The sequence below is a fragment of the Cavia porcellus genome, unplaced genomic scaffold (genome assembly GCF_034190915.1).
Source record: "Cavia porcellus strain 051 isolate PalLab524CR breed Dunkin Hartley unplaced genomic scaffold, mCavPor4.1 scaffold_2, whole genome shotgun sequence".
NCBI lineage: Eukaryota > Metazoa > Chordata > Mammalia > Rodentia > Caviidae > Cavia > Cavia porcellus.
In genome coordinates, this window is record NW_026947485.1 from 50,783,646 (window position 1) to 50,797,016 (window position 13,371).

General features: G+C 37.4%; 1 protein-coding gene across 1 annotated transcript in view; it reads right to left on the reverse strand.

The window, feature by feature from the left end:
* The window catches only part of Met (MET proto-oncogene, receptor tyrosine kinase), a 106,277-nt gene that overhangs the window by 42,507 nt on the left and 50,399 nt on the right, over positions 1–13,371 (reverse strand). Inside the window, exons 4-6 of the mRNA XM_003475137.4 lie at positions 6,801–6,935; positions 5,876–6,049; positions 1,242–1,402 (exon numbers count right to left, since the gene is read on the reverse strand). Of these exons, the coding sequence (XP_003475185.1) occupies positions 1,242–1,402; positions 5,876–6,049; positions 6,801–6,935 (470 nt within the window). The remainder of the gene's footprint in view (positions 1–1,241; positions 1,403–5,875; positions 6,050–6,800; positions 6,936–13,371) is intronic.

Consider the following 13,371-nt stretch of genomic DNA (forward strand, 5'->3'; position numbering starts at 1 on the left):
TAAATTATTTCATTTATACAGACACTAATTTATAAATGCAGTAATTAAGAAGAGTTGGAGAACTTACAAGAAAATTTCTAAAATGAATTTATTTTGCCATTGAGCTAACAAATATGACATTACTTGTTATTTTTGTCTTATTAGAATGAATAGATGATTTTTATAATCCTTATAAATTACTGTATAGTAATTGATTTCTGGATCCTCACTGTGGAATTCAGTATGGAAGGCACATGTAGAATACAGTAGAATAAGCCCAGGCTATGGATCAGAAAATCTGTCTTTAAAGGTTCATTGGGCTCTTCTTGTCTGAATCACCTCTGCTAAACCATATTCCATTCTTGGAATATCACGTATTTCCTTTGTAAAATAGGAATGCTACTGCCGCCTCCCAGTTATACTTCGTTCAGTACACTGCCGATAGGCATTATTTGAATGTAAATTTAAATTCATTTAAAAATAGTCTGAAAAAGGTAGTTGAGTGGCTTTACCAAACTTTTAAGGTTCAGCAGATGAATTTACAAGAGGAGATCTGTATTGAGCTGTTTACTGACTATAGAAATAGCCTATTGGTTGAAGACAAAAGACTGTTTCTTTCAAATATACCTAGACACCTTTTGAAGAGTTGTTACATTAATGGTTGAAAAAAATCCCTAAATGCTGGGTTCTTTTTTCCTTCAGTAGGCCATGCCAACATTTACCTTTCCCCAACCCCTGTAACAGGATTAAAAGCACAAAGCAAATCACAAGTGGGGAATTTCTTGTGACATCCAATGGGTTGATGTCTGCTTGAGTTGCCTGGGATGTACAAGTCTTGAAGACTAGCCCTTTTGCTAGCTTGGGCAGACAGGGGCATGATCAGATAAAAGATAATTACTCGGCCAAACTCTCACCTTCTCTTGCTGCCCTGCCTTGTTACCCAAAACAAATATCTGTGCTAGGCACGGCTCTACTGCCTTTGTCGTTCCTCAATAAATCTGGGGCTTGAGTCGGCTTGGGGCTTCACTCCATTTCAGTGAAGACCCTTGGTCCCCCAACAAAGATGTTCTCTGTCTCTTGCATCTTCACTTGTTTTTCTAACAGGATGTACTGGCTTGAACCCAGTATACAAGGAATGTCACAGGCCAAAGACCCCTTTTAATTCAAGAAATTAGTTTTTTGAGAAAAACCATACTAAGCATTCACTCAAAACCAAAATCTGTCTCCAAGTACACCCCTGCAAAGCTTTCAAAAATCCTTACATATTTGTTGTGCTCTCACTTGACGTCAAGGTGCAGCTCTCATTTCCAAGAAAAACTTTGGTTTTCTTTAAATCAAATTTGTTATTCTTCCTGAATCCAAAGTCCCAGCCACATATGGTCAACGTTGTCCCTCCTTCAATGGGTGCACTAGTAGGGAAAATCTACAAGGACAATACAGAACTTAAAAAAAATCCAATATGTTATTTTTTTAAATACGTGGATAAAGCAAGCAAAAACAAACTACATATCCTTTTTAAAGTGGTTTGAAATTCTCTCATGATACAGTAAAAATTCAATTTTCACTAAAGGAAAAGGGTCACAAATTGCACAGCATCTGGAATAAACACTGAAACTATCTGACATATGATAGAACAAGCTGTTTTCGGATCCAGAAATAGGAACAAGAGTAGAGTCAGCCGGAATAGGAAATAGGGGCTTGTTGGGCCAGTCTGAAGTGGACTCATTTTGGGCAGCAGTAGACACTTTGGGTCCAGACTCTTACTTGCTTGTAATTGATTATACCACCTTCACGGGCCTCCAGATAAACTTCCACCGGCCCTGTCAGCCAACATCATCATTACACCTTGCTTGGTGCATGAGCTTTGTGTGCACCTCATTCTTTTTGCTACTGTCATTCTATATCCACAGAAGAAATTCACATGGTAAAGGTCCATCTTTTAATACTTTGTGTTATACGACTGTACTCAGCAGCTATCGTAATACCAACACACAGATGGTATTCGTTACATCCCTGGCAATCATTCATTCATTCATCATGTAAAAAGCACCTTCTATGTGTCAAATACCAAAAAATAAGCAAATCTACTTTTTTATTCCTGTAAGTTAATCTACTTCTTTATGCTTATTAGTTCACATTTATTACTGACAAGATTTTCCTTGTTCTTTGCATAGTCATTGTTTGATGTATAACATGTATATGATGTAAAATCAAATACTGCATAACATTTTAATACATTTAATACATCTTAATATGTTATTTCTATGAGATATAAAAAAACAGAGCTGGAGGACATCTAAAAACAGTATTGTAGCCGTCTTTCTAAATATCTCCATTGGTATTATTTTACATCTCACTTTTAAGATTTTTTCACCCTTTGTTCAATGTTTAATACATAATAGGTTCATTGTATTGCAAGATCACCTTTGGTGTATTAAAGGTAAAATTTGGAATTCTTAATAAAACTTTGGCAATCATGGTATAAAGTAGCATTAGACATTTATAAAGTCTGCAAGATAACTGTTATTAGGTTAAAACTAGTTAAACAAAAGGCATTTCCAAGTTAAAAATAAGTTTCTCCTGGGTAGCTCTGTGACAATTGAGAAAGGAAATGCTCTTTTGGGGGGGTATATTGTAAATTGTGCTATAAAGTACAATGGTGGGAAAACAGCACCAAGATAGAGGCAACTTAAAAACCAGCAAAGGTATTTGCTAAAGCCCATTTTGTGCAAGTCTTACAATTAAGAAGACTTATAGCAAAATTCAAATTTGCAAATATTCTCATCCTTCCAAGGTAAATAGTTCCAAACCAAAGTCTTAATTTACCCTTGTTACCAAACCCGTTTAAAGTCTTAGCTTAATGCTTTTATGATAGCCATTTTACCCATAAAAATCCATTACACAGTTATGCCTTTCATGAAAATTTACCTCTCTACGTCTAGCCAAATGAGAACTGCTAAAAAAAAATCTGTTTATTATTATGTTAGAAATCCAACAAGAGAGAACAAGACATCCCACCCTCCCAGGTCTCTCCTCAGCCTGAGGCCGCCACACAGCTGCTATTCCCTCTTCTAATGAGGAGCCTTCCCTGTTGAAAACAGCTGCCCAATGCTGATTTGGGTCCGTTCCAGCTGCCTCCATTCCCTTTACTATGTGGAAAAAAAAAATGAAGTCTGCCACTCAACATACATCATCACTAGCCGCAAAAAGCAAAGGGATTGAGTGTTGATTTGAGAGGAGACACAGAGTTGCTGAAGTGGCGTGCTGGCAATAGAAATGAGTATTAGAAAACTTTCACTAGGTGCAAGCTTCAAAAGGTTTTCTTTCTGCACTGAATATTTTTCCCTTGGTTTAAGAGGTAACCTCCACTCTTTTTTCAAGGGAAAAAGAAAGAAGGGGCCATGGATCACACCATCTTCCCAGCACTGGAAAGGCAAACTCCATTATACTGGAGTGCACTTGTGGGTAGAAAGTGTGTCCAGCAGGAAGCCATAGAGGCTGCGTCTCCCACCTGTCTGGACAGGGGAGATACAACCACACATCAGCTCTAACAGGTGAAAGACTGGGTTTATGATGGGCTCATTCCACTGATATTTTAAAAGGATCATGTTTTTTAAACACTTAAGATAAAACATGAAAAAGCTAAAAGAAAAAACATCCCTGAACAGAAACATTTGCAACGGAAGGCTCTTTCTGCTCTGGCAGGAAAAAAAATGTCACAAAATATACCCTGGCAATATATTGCCTGTAGCCCTCCTACTCCTACAAGACATTGCTGCTGCTTCTTATCTGAGTCTTCTGATTAATTAATAAATAGTTTATTGTCTTACTGGGATTGACTTCAACCCTATATGATGACAACGTTATCCTGATAAATTCACAATATATTAATTAGGAAAGTACTCTTCCTTTTCTAAAGCATTTTTCATTGCCCTGTAAGTACAAGATCAGTTGACATATGTGAAACAAAATAATGGGCTTGCATTCCTGCTATCTCTCCTATCTAGAGTTGCAAAGAATCTTACTGAACATGATGTACCTTGAAAAGCAGGTTAACGCGCATGTATCGGCAAATGAAACTCTATATATCTCTAGATTTTGTGCATGTAAAGTTTAAGACAGATAAGAAAAAGATGAATAATCTGTCTTATTCTTCACAGTAAGAATGCTAAATGTCACGGTCTAGCACAGCATGAAATCTTCCTAACAACTATGAACCAAGAGGGATTTATGAACTCAGCTGCACTACTTTCCCCCTAACTGTACAGCCCACGCCTGGAAGACTAGTGCATGATACAATGCAACCTTTTAAAACTGCCAACTGTAGAGTGCTGGAGCCAGAGGATGTGAGAGATGAGGTAGACTCAAATACGTGTCTCTCTGCTTCCAGAAAGTTCTAAAATATTACTCGGTTTCTGACCATTTTAATATGACTTTCATGATTAGTAAAAGAAAACAGTAATTTAAATATTTCTGTACTGGTTATTAACCTGCTTTCTTTACAGGCTATTTTGGAATAAAAGTTGATTTAATTGTGTGTGTAAGTACATAGACACACACACACTCCGTATCTCTTTCATGGAACATGAAGAGTTCAAATTTCTAGTGTCTTAAATTGCCAATTCTGTGTGTTTATAAAAGTATAAAATTACATGAAGGTTTTAAAAGTATACTGGATGATAAAAATGTGCATAAATACTACAGAATAGATTCGAAGTTTGTTTTATTTCTTCAGTTTATTTTCTGGTTGATCAAGCCAAAGCTTGATAGTTGTTACATCAAACAGAAAATGATTTGGTCTAAAATCCAGTCACCCACTACAAATCTCATCTGAAACCATAGCTAAATGAAAACAGACCTGTGCTTAGACTGGGTTCTTGTTTTGACGTGTACACTTTGTTTACTTGAGTGTGAACCAGGTGACCCAGACCTTTAACTTGAATCTTTCACAAGAATCATTTACTAAAGTCCAACTGTTCTAAATGCATGCAGAGAAAATACATACTGGGTCCTTATCAGAGAAGTAATTTCAAGCAAAATGTATAGTATTTGGACCAAGAAATAATTGCCAAGGAAATTTTCATAGTACTAAGAATATGCTTAAGCAAATAAGGTAACAGATTAGAGAGTGTGGATGCAATATTACGGGAATGTCCACTTCCAGAAGTCAAGTTGTTTAACAGCAGGAGGCACATTTATCTTTTTTTGACTATATACCCCAGTATTTAAAAGGCCTGCCATGTGGTATGCTCTCAATAAGTGTTTTTGCAGTGAACTAAAGGATGAAAGATCTTACAGCACTGTAGACGCCAGTGCAGTCATCAGTCCCACCTTTACTTCTCTTTCAGCTACACCAAGTCGATACTCATAGTGACCCATAGGCTTTAACCTTCAAGTTGCCTCCCATATATTCTGGGACACAATCTCCAATCTACATGTGATGGCACAGTTTCTTCTGTGCCTCATACAGAAAAAAATCCTTTTGTCCTGTCTGCCCTTGCATGGCTGGAATTGTGGGCTTGCATGGTTCACCTTTGAGGTTCTGGTTATGCAACGAAAAAGTCTGTCAGTGGTGGAGACTTCTGTCTGGGCAGCTGGCATGAAGCAGGTGATGAGGAGTCAGAGAATGGGTGAGTCAGGAGGGAATCAAGCTCCAGTATGAACAAATGGGGAGCAGTATCACTCATGAGCCATGCACAAGGAACTAAGGAAAAGCAGCTGCCAAAGGAGAGTATCTAGTGAACAGGAAACAAGTCCTTCAGCTGCAGGACTCAGAGGTGCCCTAAGGCCACGCAGGGACAAGCTGACGTCTCACAGCTAAATGAGTAAATAAACTTTAGACTGTTTTTTCAACAGTGAGATTTGTATTTAACAAAAATCATGCATGATAACCTACCTTGTAGATTGCAGGCAGACAGATCTCTTGTGTCCATATCCCATTGGTGCACTCATCTGATCTCACACATTGATTGTGGCACCAGCCACACTGCACAAAAGATGGAGCAGAGAGACACTGACTACAGGACTGGAAATGTCCACAGCCCAAACCATTCAGTGGGATCTTTGTGATCTGTGGAGAAAAGTGACACAAAGGGTTTCCAGGTTTTTGGTTTGTTTGAGTAAATGTGAATACACAAAAGTTACATATAAATATCAACTTATGGCGTCTACTAGAGAGCACCTATGTGCAAATCACATAACAATGGTTACGTGATTAAAATTAAAAAATCAGATTTCTTGCTTCCCTCTATTATTGGTTTCTATGTGACAAAAGCTGACATGACCGCCCAGGAATTTTACAAGCACTGTCATGCAAAGGGAGAGGTTACACAGAGTAGGAACACTCAGTCTGTCAAGGTAATTTTGAAGTAAAGAGTACAATCTAGGCTGCAGGAAAACACATTTGAATTCCTGGAAAATTTTAAGTGAGGGCTGATACCAAAATGCACATCTTTTTTTCTCAGAAAAGGAATTACTGGCTGGAGTCAGATTCCAGCATACATTTCCAGGATTTATCTGTTTGAACTAGAGTTCTACTATAAGATGCTAATTTTCATTCTCTGTGTTTGCTTCTCTCATTGAAAGATGTAGGACAAAAGTAAAAGTGTACATTATGAAGAAAACATCCTGTAAGCCTAATCATGCATGAATAAAAAGTTAACTTTAGTTTGGAACATCTTTGGAATACTCAGAAAAAACTTAATGGAGGAGATGCGAATGTAAGACAAAGAGAGAAGTTATAAAAACAAAAAAACCCAAATGATACTGGCTGCAGCTATCCACTCATAACTATGGAAAAGCCCTGTCAGAACAAGGCTTACCTTTTTCCCAGTGATAACCAGAGTGTAGCCATTTTGGTTTAACGGTTGCTCCACGATGACTTCTGGAGACACAGGCTGGGAATCCAGGCGAAAATTCACATGAGGGGTAGATGATACTGTTCGAGAAACCACAACCTGAGAAATAAAAAAGGACATACCCCATTCCAACAAACTGTGTTTAAATATAAGCAGATGATGTGGATGATAATGGAAATAACAGATTAGAAGAGTTGGCTGCTCTTTGAACCACAGACCTAATGGTTCATCCTCTTGTAAATCAATACAACATCTTCTAATCTCCTTCCTTGAAGCCATTTATTTGAAGCCCCAAGACAGAGTTTTGTTATGATCTTCTAATGGTTTCTAGGGAAAGAAATCTTCCAATCAATCAGCTAGCACATCCAGACAAATCCTCACAACTGTACAGGGAACTGGAGGAGCCAAACCTCTCCCCAGAAAGAAGACAATCATATATGTGCTACAAGGATTCTGGACTATTTTTATCTATCCTTCGGATCCTCCCTGTGAGGCAGTTTCCCTTGACTTAATAGTAAGAGTGGTGGATTGGGAATCTGGAAACCCGGAGCCAGTTCCAACTTCTTCATTCTTAAGCCATATTTATAGATCTTTTGAGGTCAAAATAGACCCTTGGTTACATCACATTGATGTATCATATTTTTTATTTACTGCTGTGTCATGATATGCTTTTACTTTCATTACAGCTACTTCTTGTTCCAGTTTTAAAACAAAGCCTGATGGTTTAACAATGCCTGGGAAATGATGACTGATGTTATTCTTGCTTTCAGGAATTTCAAATTTGGGATGTTTCCCACCTACATAATACCTGCTTTGTTCTTACAACCCAATGATAATAAAATTCAGAGACTGTGGATCAACAACTGAGATAAGATCAGGGTGATTAGATGAACACAGATTTTAGGAGGGTTTAGGAGTTCTCAGAGCAACTGTTGTTGTTGAGTAGGCCAGCAGTTTGCATATACATGAGGGTGTAGGAGGTTGAGCACAGCTCTGTGCTTGAAATCTGCTCTGTGAATCTGCCTGACATCTCTAATAAGCTTTTACACTGCACTGACAGTCCATTGGCTTGCCATGAGCGTGACCTTGAGGGGCAAATATAGGCAACTGTGGGATAAAAAACAACAACTCTCCCAAAGCTTTCTTAATCATAAAGTTGAAATAAAAATCAGAAGAGTATCTGCTTTGTACTCTAACAAATACATACAACATAGAAATGTTCTGGGGACTAGCAAGAGGCTTTTTGTTCTTCAGCTCAGTGAAGGAGCCAAGTAGCTGCAAACAATTCAGGAAGATTTCCAAAGTACCTGGTACATTCCCAGAGAGCGGCCTGTTGACAGATCATCTAACCAAAGTTGACATAGAGCCATGAAAGTTAAATATCAGATAGTTTTGTTCTAATATTGGTTCTACCCTAAACACTCAGCACTGACAAAACATCTCCATTAAGCAGGGTGGCTATATTTGCTCAGAAATAGATGATAGCTCAAAGGTCACTTGGTCAAGATAAAAACTACTGTTATTTCCTGAATTTAAGCCCTAATAGATATTTGTCCCTTTTGCTGGCAAAGTGTAAAAGAGTTCAATTACCATTTTCACCTTCCTCTGAGTGCTGGTTACAAACAGAATGTCAGACGTTAGACTTACCAAACCTTTTCCTCCAAATTATCTAGATTTTAGTTATCTGAATTTGCAAACTGGTGCTCACTATCTCTCATTTTTTCTCCTCCTTTTTATTCCCCCAATGCATATCTACTTGACCTCTACCAATTACTGCAGACTGGAAAGGTGAAAAAACAATGTTTTTCTCACGCACAAGTCATAACTGACAATAGCAGTGCCAGCTTGTCATAACGCCCTGACTCTATACTCCATTTCATTCTGTACTTTTTACTTCACTGAAGACTATTTATCACTATGAAACTTCCTACAGATATCTGCATTTTGTGTTTGCCTCCCTGGTTTTTTCCCACACTATACAGAACTGCTATGTACCAATCACCTCAAAGAGCGCTTTGAAATGATGTGCTGTATTTTTTTTAATCATTGTCCTATCCTGTATTAGAAGTGGAATTGTTGAGCAATATGGCAATATAATATTTAACATTCTTGGCCCTATCTTCTTGTTTTCTTCAAGATCATTTTCCATCTCTGTATTAAACAATCTCTTTTTAATTAATGGGTCATCATATTTGGGTTTATCAAATACCTGAAGCCCATTCAGATACTCATTTTCAGAAAAAATTAACCATTCTCTTTTTTTCCATAAAGAGGCTCTTTGTACCTTTAAACTTAGATTGATTGATTTGTTTTTCTCCCATCAAGACTTTGTCTGGAGAGCCCTGTACACATGGCACTTTCATCATAGGTAGTGGAGGCAGGTCCTATGCTAAGTGCTTTCAATAGAGATTTCACTGACTCTCACAATCATCCCATAAAGTATGCACTATTATTTGCATTAAGGGAAATATAAGAGAATTTTAGCGAGGAAGTACAAGAGTCAGGTTTCCAAGGAGCTTTATCTAATGCCAGAATCTGTGTGCTTGACCTCTCATTACACACTCAACTGCTAGACTCTCGGAGCACCAGAGTAAATACTAATTTAAAAAGAAAAAAGCCTTTCCATTTGGTTTCCCAAGAGCCCTGGTGAATCAAGGCATGACAAGAGCTTTCTTGATATTTGTTCCTTGCCAGTTTGTAAACCTGTCCACACAAGTTATGTGCTTAAGGGGAAAGCTTTCACATTTAAATAGTTTTCCACGACATGGAGGAGGAAATGTTACCAGCTCAGCTAGCAAAGCTCTCCTCTTCATCATGGCCTAGGACAAGCACTGGTCAGGGTGGAAAATGGAATGAACAAGGGAAGGTGGGAAGGCTCTGTGGAAGCTAAGATGAACCTCAGAAATGTTGAGCGGTGGTTGTTCCACAGATGCAAATTTCTTTTCAACTGATCATTAGCCTTTTCTTTTCAGATACATCTATGCCTGCAATTCCTCAAGCCAACAATGCTTTTCTATCATTGATTGCTCACTTTCTCTTATTGTCAGAATTCAAAATAGTCTAGTAACCACTGTGGCTCTCAAAATACGTTGAAGCAAAGCTTGTGAGAGTTACAAGTTGCTTGTTGGTGTTACGGAGTTATTTTTAGGGACAGACAAGAATGTGGCACGTAAATTTAATTATTACGAGAAATCACTTGGCAATTTTAGAACAATTAGTATGAAATTGAAGACTGGCAATTCTCTTTTTTAAAAGTTTCTACTGTGTCCAAGACTAATTGCTAACATTCAAACTGCAGGATATTTTTCTGTAATGGTCTTGAAAATACAAGGCTATTACATTTTGAGGGGGAGGGAAAGAATCTGAAATTTCTTGATTGTTATGGTAAGTTATCTGGGAGGGTTAGAAATATGTTGTACAGATACATAAAATTGTTGTGGCAAGGCTCCTGTATTTGCAAACATTAACAAAATAATTTTGTGTGCACATATATGTTACCATACAGAGAATTAAAAATGCTTTAGAATTTTCTTAAGAATGGCTCACACAATTTAGTATAACACACTTGTTTTGTATGTAGTGGACACTTCATTGTTTCTTAGTACAGTCACGGATTTGTGCAAACGTCACTGCAAACAACTTTGAAATACTTTCATTACCTCTAAAAGCGATCACACATATTCCTTAGCCAGCACTCCTCAATCTCCCCTGACCCTCTTGCCCTGCACAACTCTAAGCAATTTTCTATTTATATAGATTTTTTGGTTCTAGATATTTCACATAAATGGAATCCCACAATGTGTGGTCTTTTGTGTTCGGCATCTTTCACTTAGCTTAATACTCCATACCCCTTTTTATTGCCAAATAATATTCAATTTGATGGATACACCACATTTGATTTATCGCTTCATCACTTGGTAGACAGACATCTGGGTTATTTCCACTTTTTGGTTGTTGTAAATAATGCAGTAAGGAACATTAATGTATGACTTTTTTTTTTTGGTACTGGGGATCAAACTCATGACCTTGTAACTTGCCACGCTAAGACCCTCAGCCCCTACTGTATGACTTTTTGTGTGAACACATATTTTCATTTCTCTTAGATACATATATCTAGGAGCAGAACTGTTGTGCATTAACTCTATATTTGACCTTTAAGGCATTGCCAAACTAGTTCCCACACAGACTGCACTATTCTACTATTTTGCCAGAAGTGTCTGAAGGTTCCAATTCTCTATCCTCAACCAACACTTGCAATTTTCTATTTTGACTCTAGCCTTCTAGTGGGTGTGAAGTGCTACTTAACTGTGGTTTTGATTTATACTTCTCTGCCAAATGTTTTCTTAAATTAAGTAACAGGAAGGTTTACTTTTGAGGTTCACAGTCTCCTGCCTGAGTCTGAGGACTTTGGGCACCTCCTGCTCAGTACCTCGGTACGTGTTCTGAGGAATCTGGCCTCATGGCTGGAGTGGAAGAGAAATGAAAGTGGAGGAGAAAAGTGGATTCTCACCAGGAATCTCAGTATAAAAACAAGCAAACTGTTTGACATAGCTATTGCTTAATGTATGAACATATCAAAGTTAGAAGCTCACTTAATCTTTGATGAAAGCATGGGGTTTTCAAATCTTTCAAAATTTAGACAGTCTTCAATAGTTTAACGTACATTTTCAGGGTATGGCCTGCCTGCTTGAGGCCTACCACCTTCTTCAGTATGTGATGGAAATTGTTGTACATTTACACACCAAAAAATCACAGTAAGAAAAGTAACTTGTTGCAATTGAGGTAAACATTCAGTTTTACAATTGATATTGTTAGTTCAGAACTAAAAAGTCATAAGATAAATTGTTAGGTGGCAAACGTTGAACTCGGTGAAGCTTTCCTTTGCTCTTCCTTTCATTCTTTTTGGGAATGAACACTTCTATATCAGACTGCCACAGCAAAGGCCAGGTATATCCAAAAGGAAAGGGATTTTCCTCTTTCACAAACTGATGTATATGTGTTCCAGTTTTTGAAATGAGGCAAAAGCGAGTCAAAACAAATTAATACCAAATTAAGACCTTATACAAAAATCAAACATGTAAAAACTGAACAAGCTAGGAAATGTGTAAAAAATTTAAATTAACTAATACTTTTCAAATCAGTCTTTCCAAATCTATTGCTGTAGGATTTAGTACTCCACACACAGAATATACATTTGTGAAATTTAAAAGTGATACAAGTTCCAAAACTACGGGTACACATACCTTGTGTCTTACAATATTTCTCTGTTCTTTCCAAAAAGCATCCATGCAAGAAATTCCAGTTCCTCCCGCTGCCCCAAACCAAAACAAACAAGAGCTCTGCATTTTCCCATGGTTTCAAATATTTATGATGTCTCAAATTTCTATGAATATGAGAGTATATAAAATACATGTTGTTCAATAGCATGCATTAATTCATTTTTGGAGACTAAATAACTGGGCTTAATATTTAGTTATGGACATACTAGGTTTTATAAAAATATTTTTCTGTACTCAACCTAAGGCATTCACACTTTTAAAAATTTTTAAATTTTGAGATAAGGTCTTGCTAAATGGTTAAGTTGCCCATGCTGGGTTCAAACTTCCAATCTCCTGCCTTAGTCTTCCAGAGTGCTGGGATGTCAGATATGAGCCACCACATCTGGCTAGCAAGTTTGTTTTTTTAGAAGAAAATTTTATGGGTATATTTTCCTTTAAAGAAACAGACTAACACTAATATCCTTTAGGGAAATAAATAAGTCACCTAAGGTAAATAACATTTTTTAAAAGGCAGATACTTTTATCTGAGCACTTTATAAAAGAATTAATAATTCCTAAATAAGAGATAGCATTTGAATTTAAGTTTCATTTGATTCTGTCACTGCATAATGCTCATGGTATCGATGAGTTGCTGATCTGTGTCTACATATTTAAAATAAGTCCAAATGGGTTGTATTTCATTGGCTTTCAGTGAAAGCACTGACAACTGAAAGAGCTGAAAGAATCTGAAGTCAGATCAACAGATGAATTGGTTCTTCTCACTGGATGTGAGTAGTTATTCTCAAATTCACCAATTACTGGCATAACCCTTTAAGTAATGGTCATAAATAATGAGCATGAGCAAGGACTTTTTTTTTTTAGATGATCCTTGCCTCTTTAAATTTCTTATTTAAGACAAATCAGTCCAGTTATGACCAGGGAAAAAAACATTTAATGAGTGGTAACAGCAACAGAGGTAACAAAATTGGGGAGAAGGGAAAAGGAGGATGGAAGAAGAGCCAGGATGGTGCCAAAGAGCCTGATGGCAGTTGTCACAGGCTCTAGGCAGGGGTCATGTTAGCAGGCGTAGTGCAAGTTGCCTAGTGAATGCTTGTGGAGCTGCACTGGAAAAAATCTTGAAAGGGCCTCCCCACGCCAACCCATCCTTGATTTACTCAGTCTGCCTGGCCTGACAGTCATGCACAAATATTTTAATAGCGATGCTTTGCATTTAAAGATTAAAGGTCTTATACAAGTGCTGTAAAAAAAATCAAGCG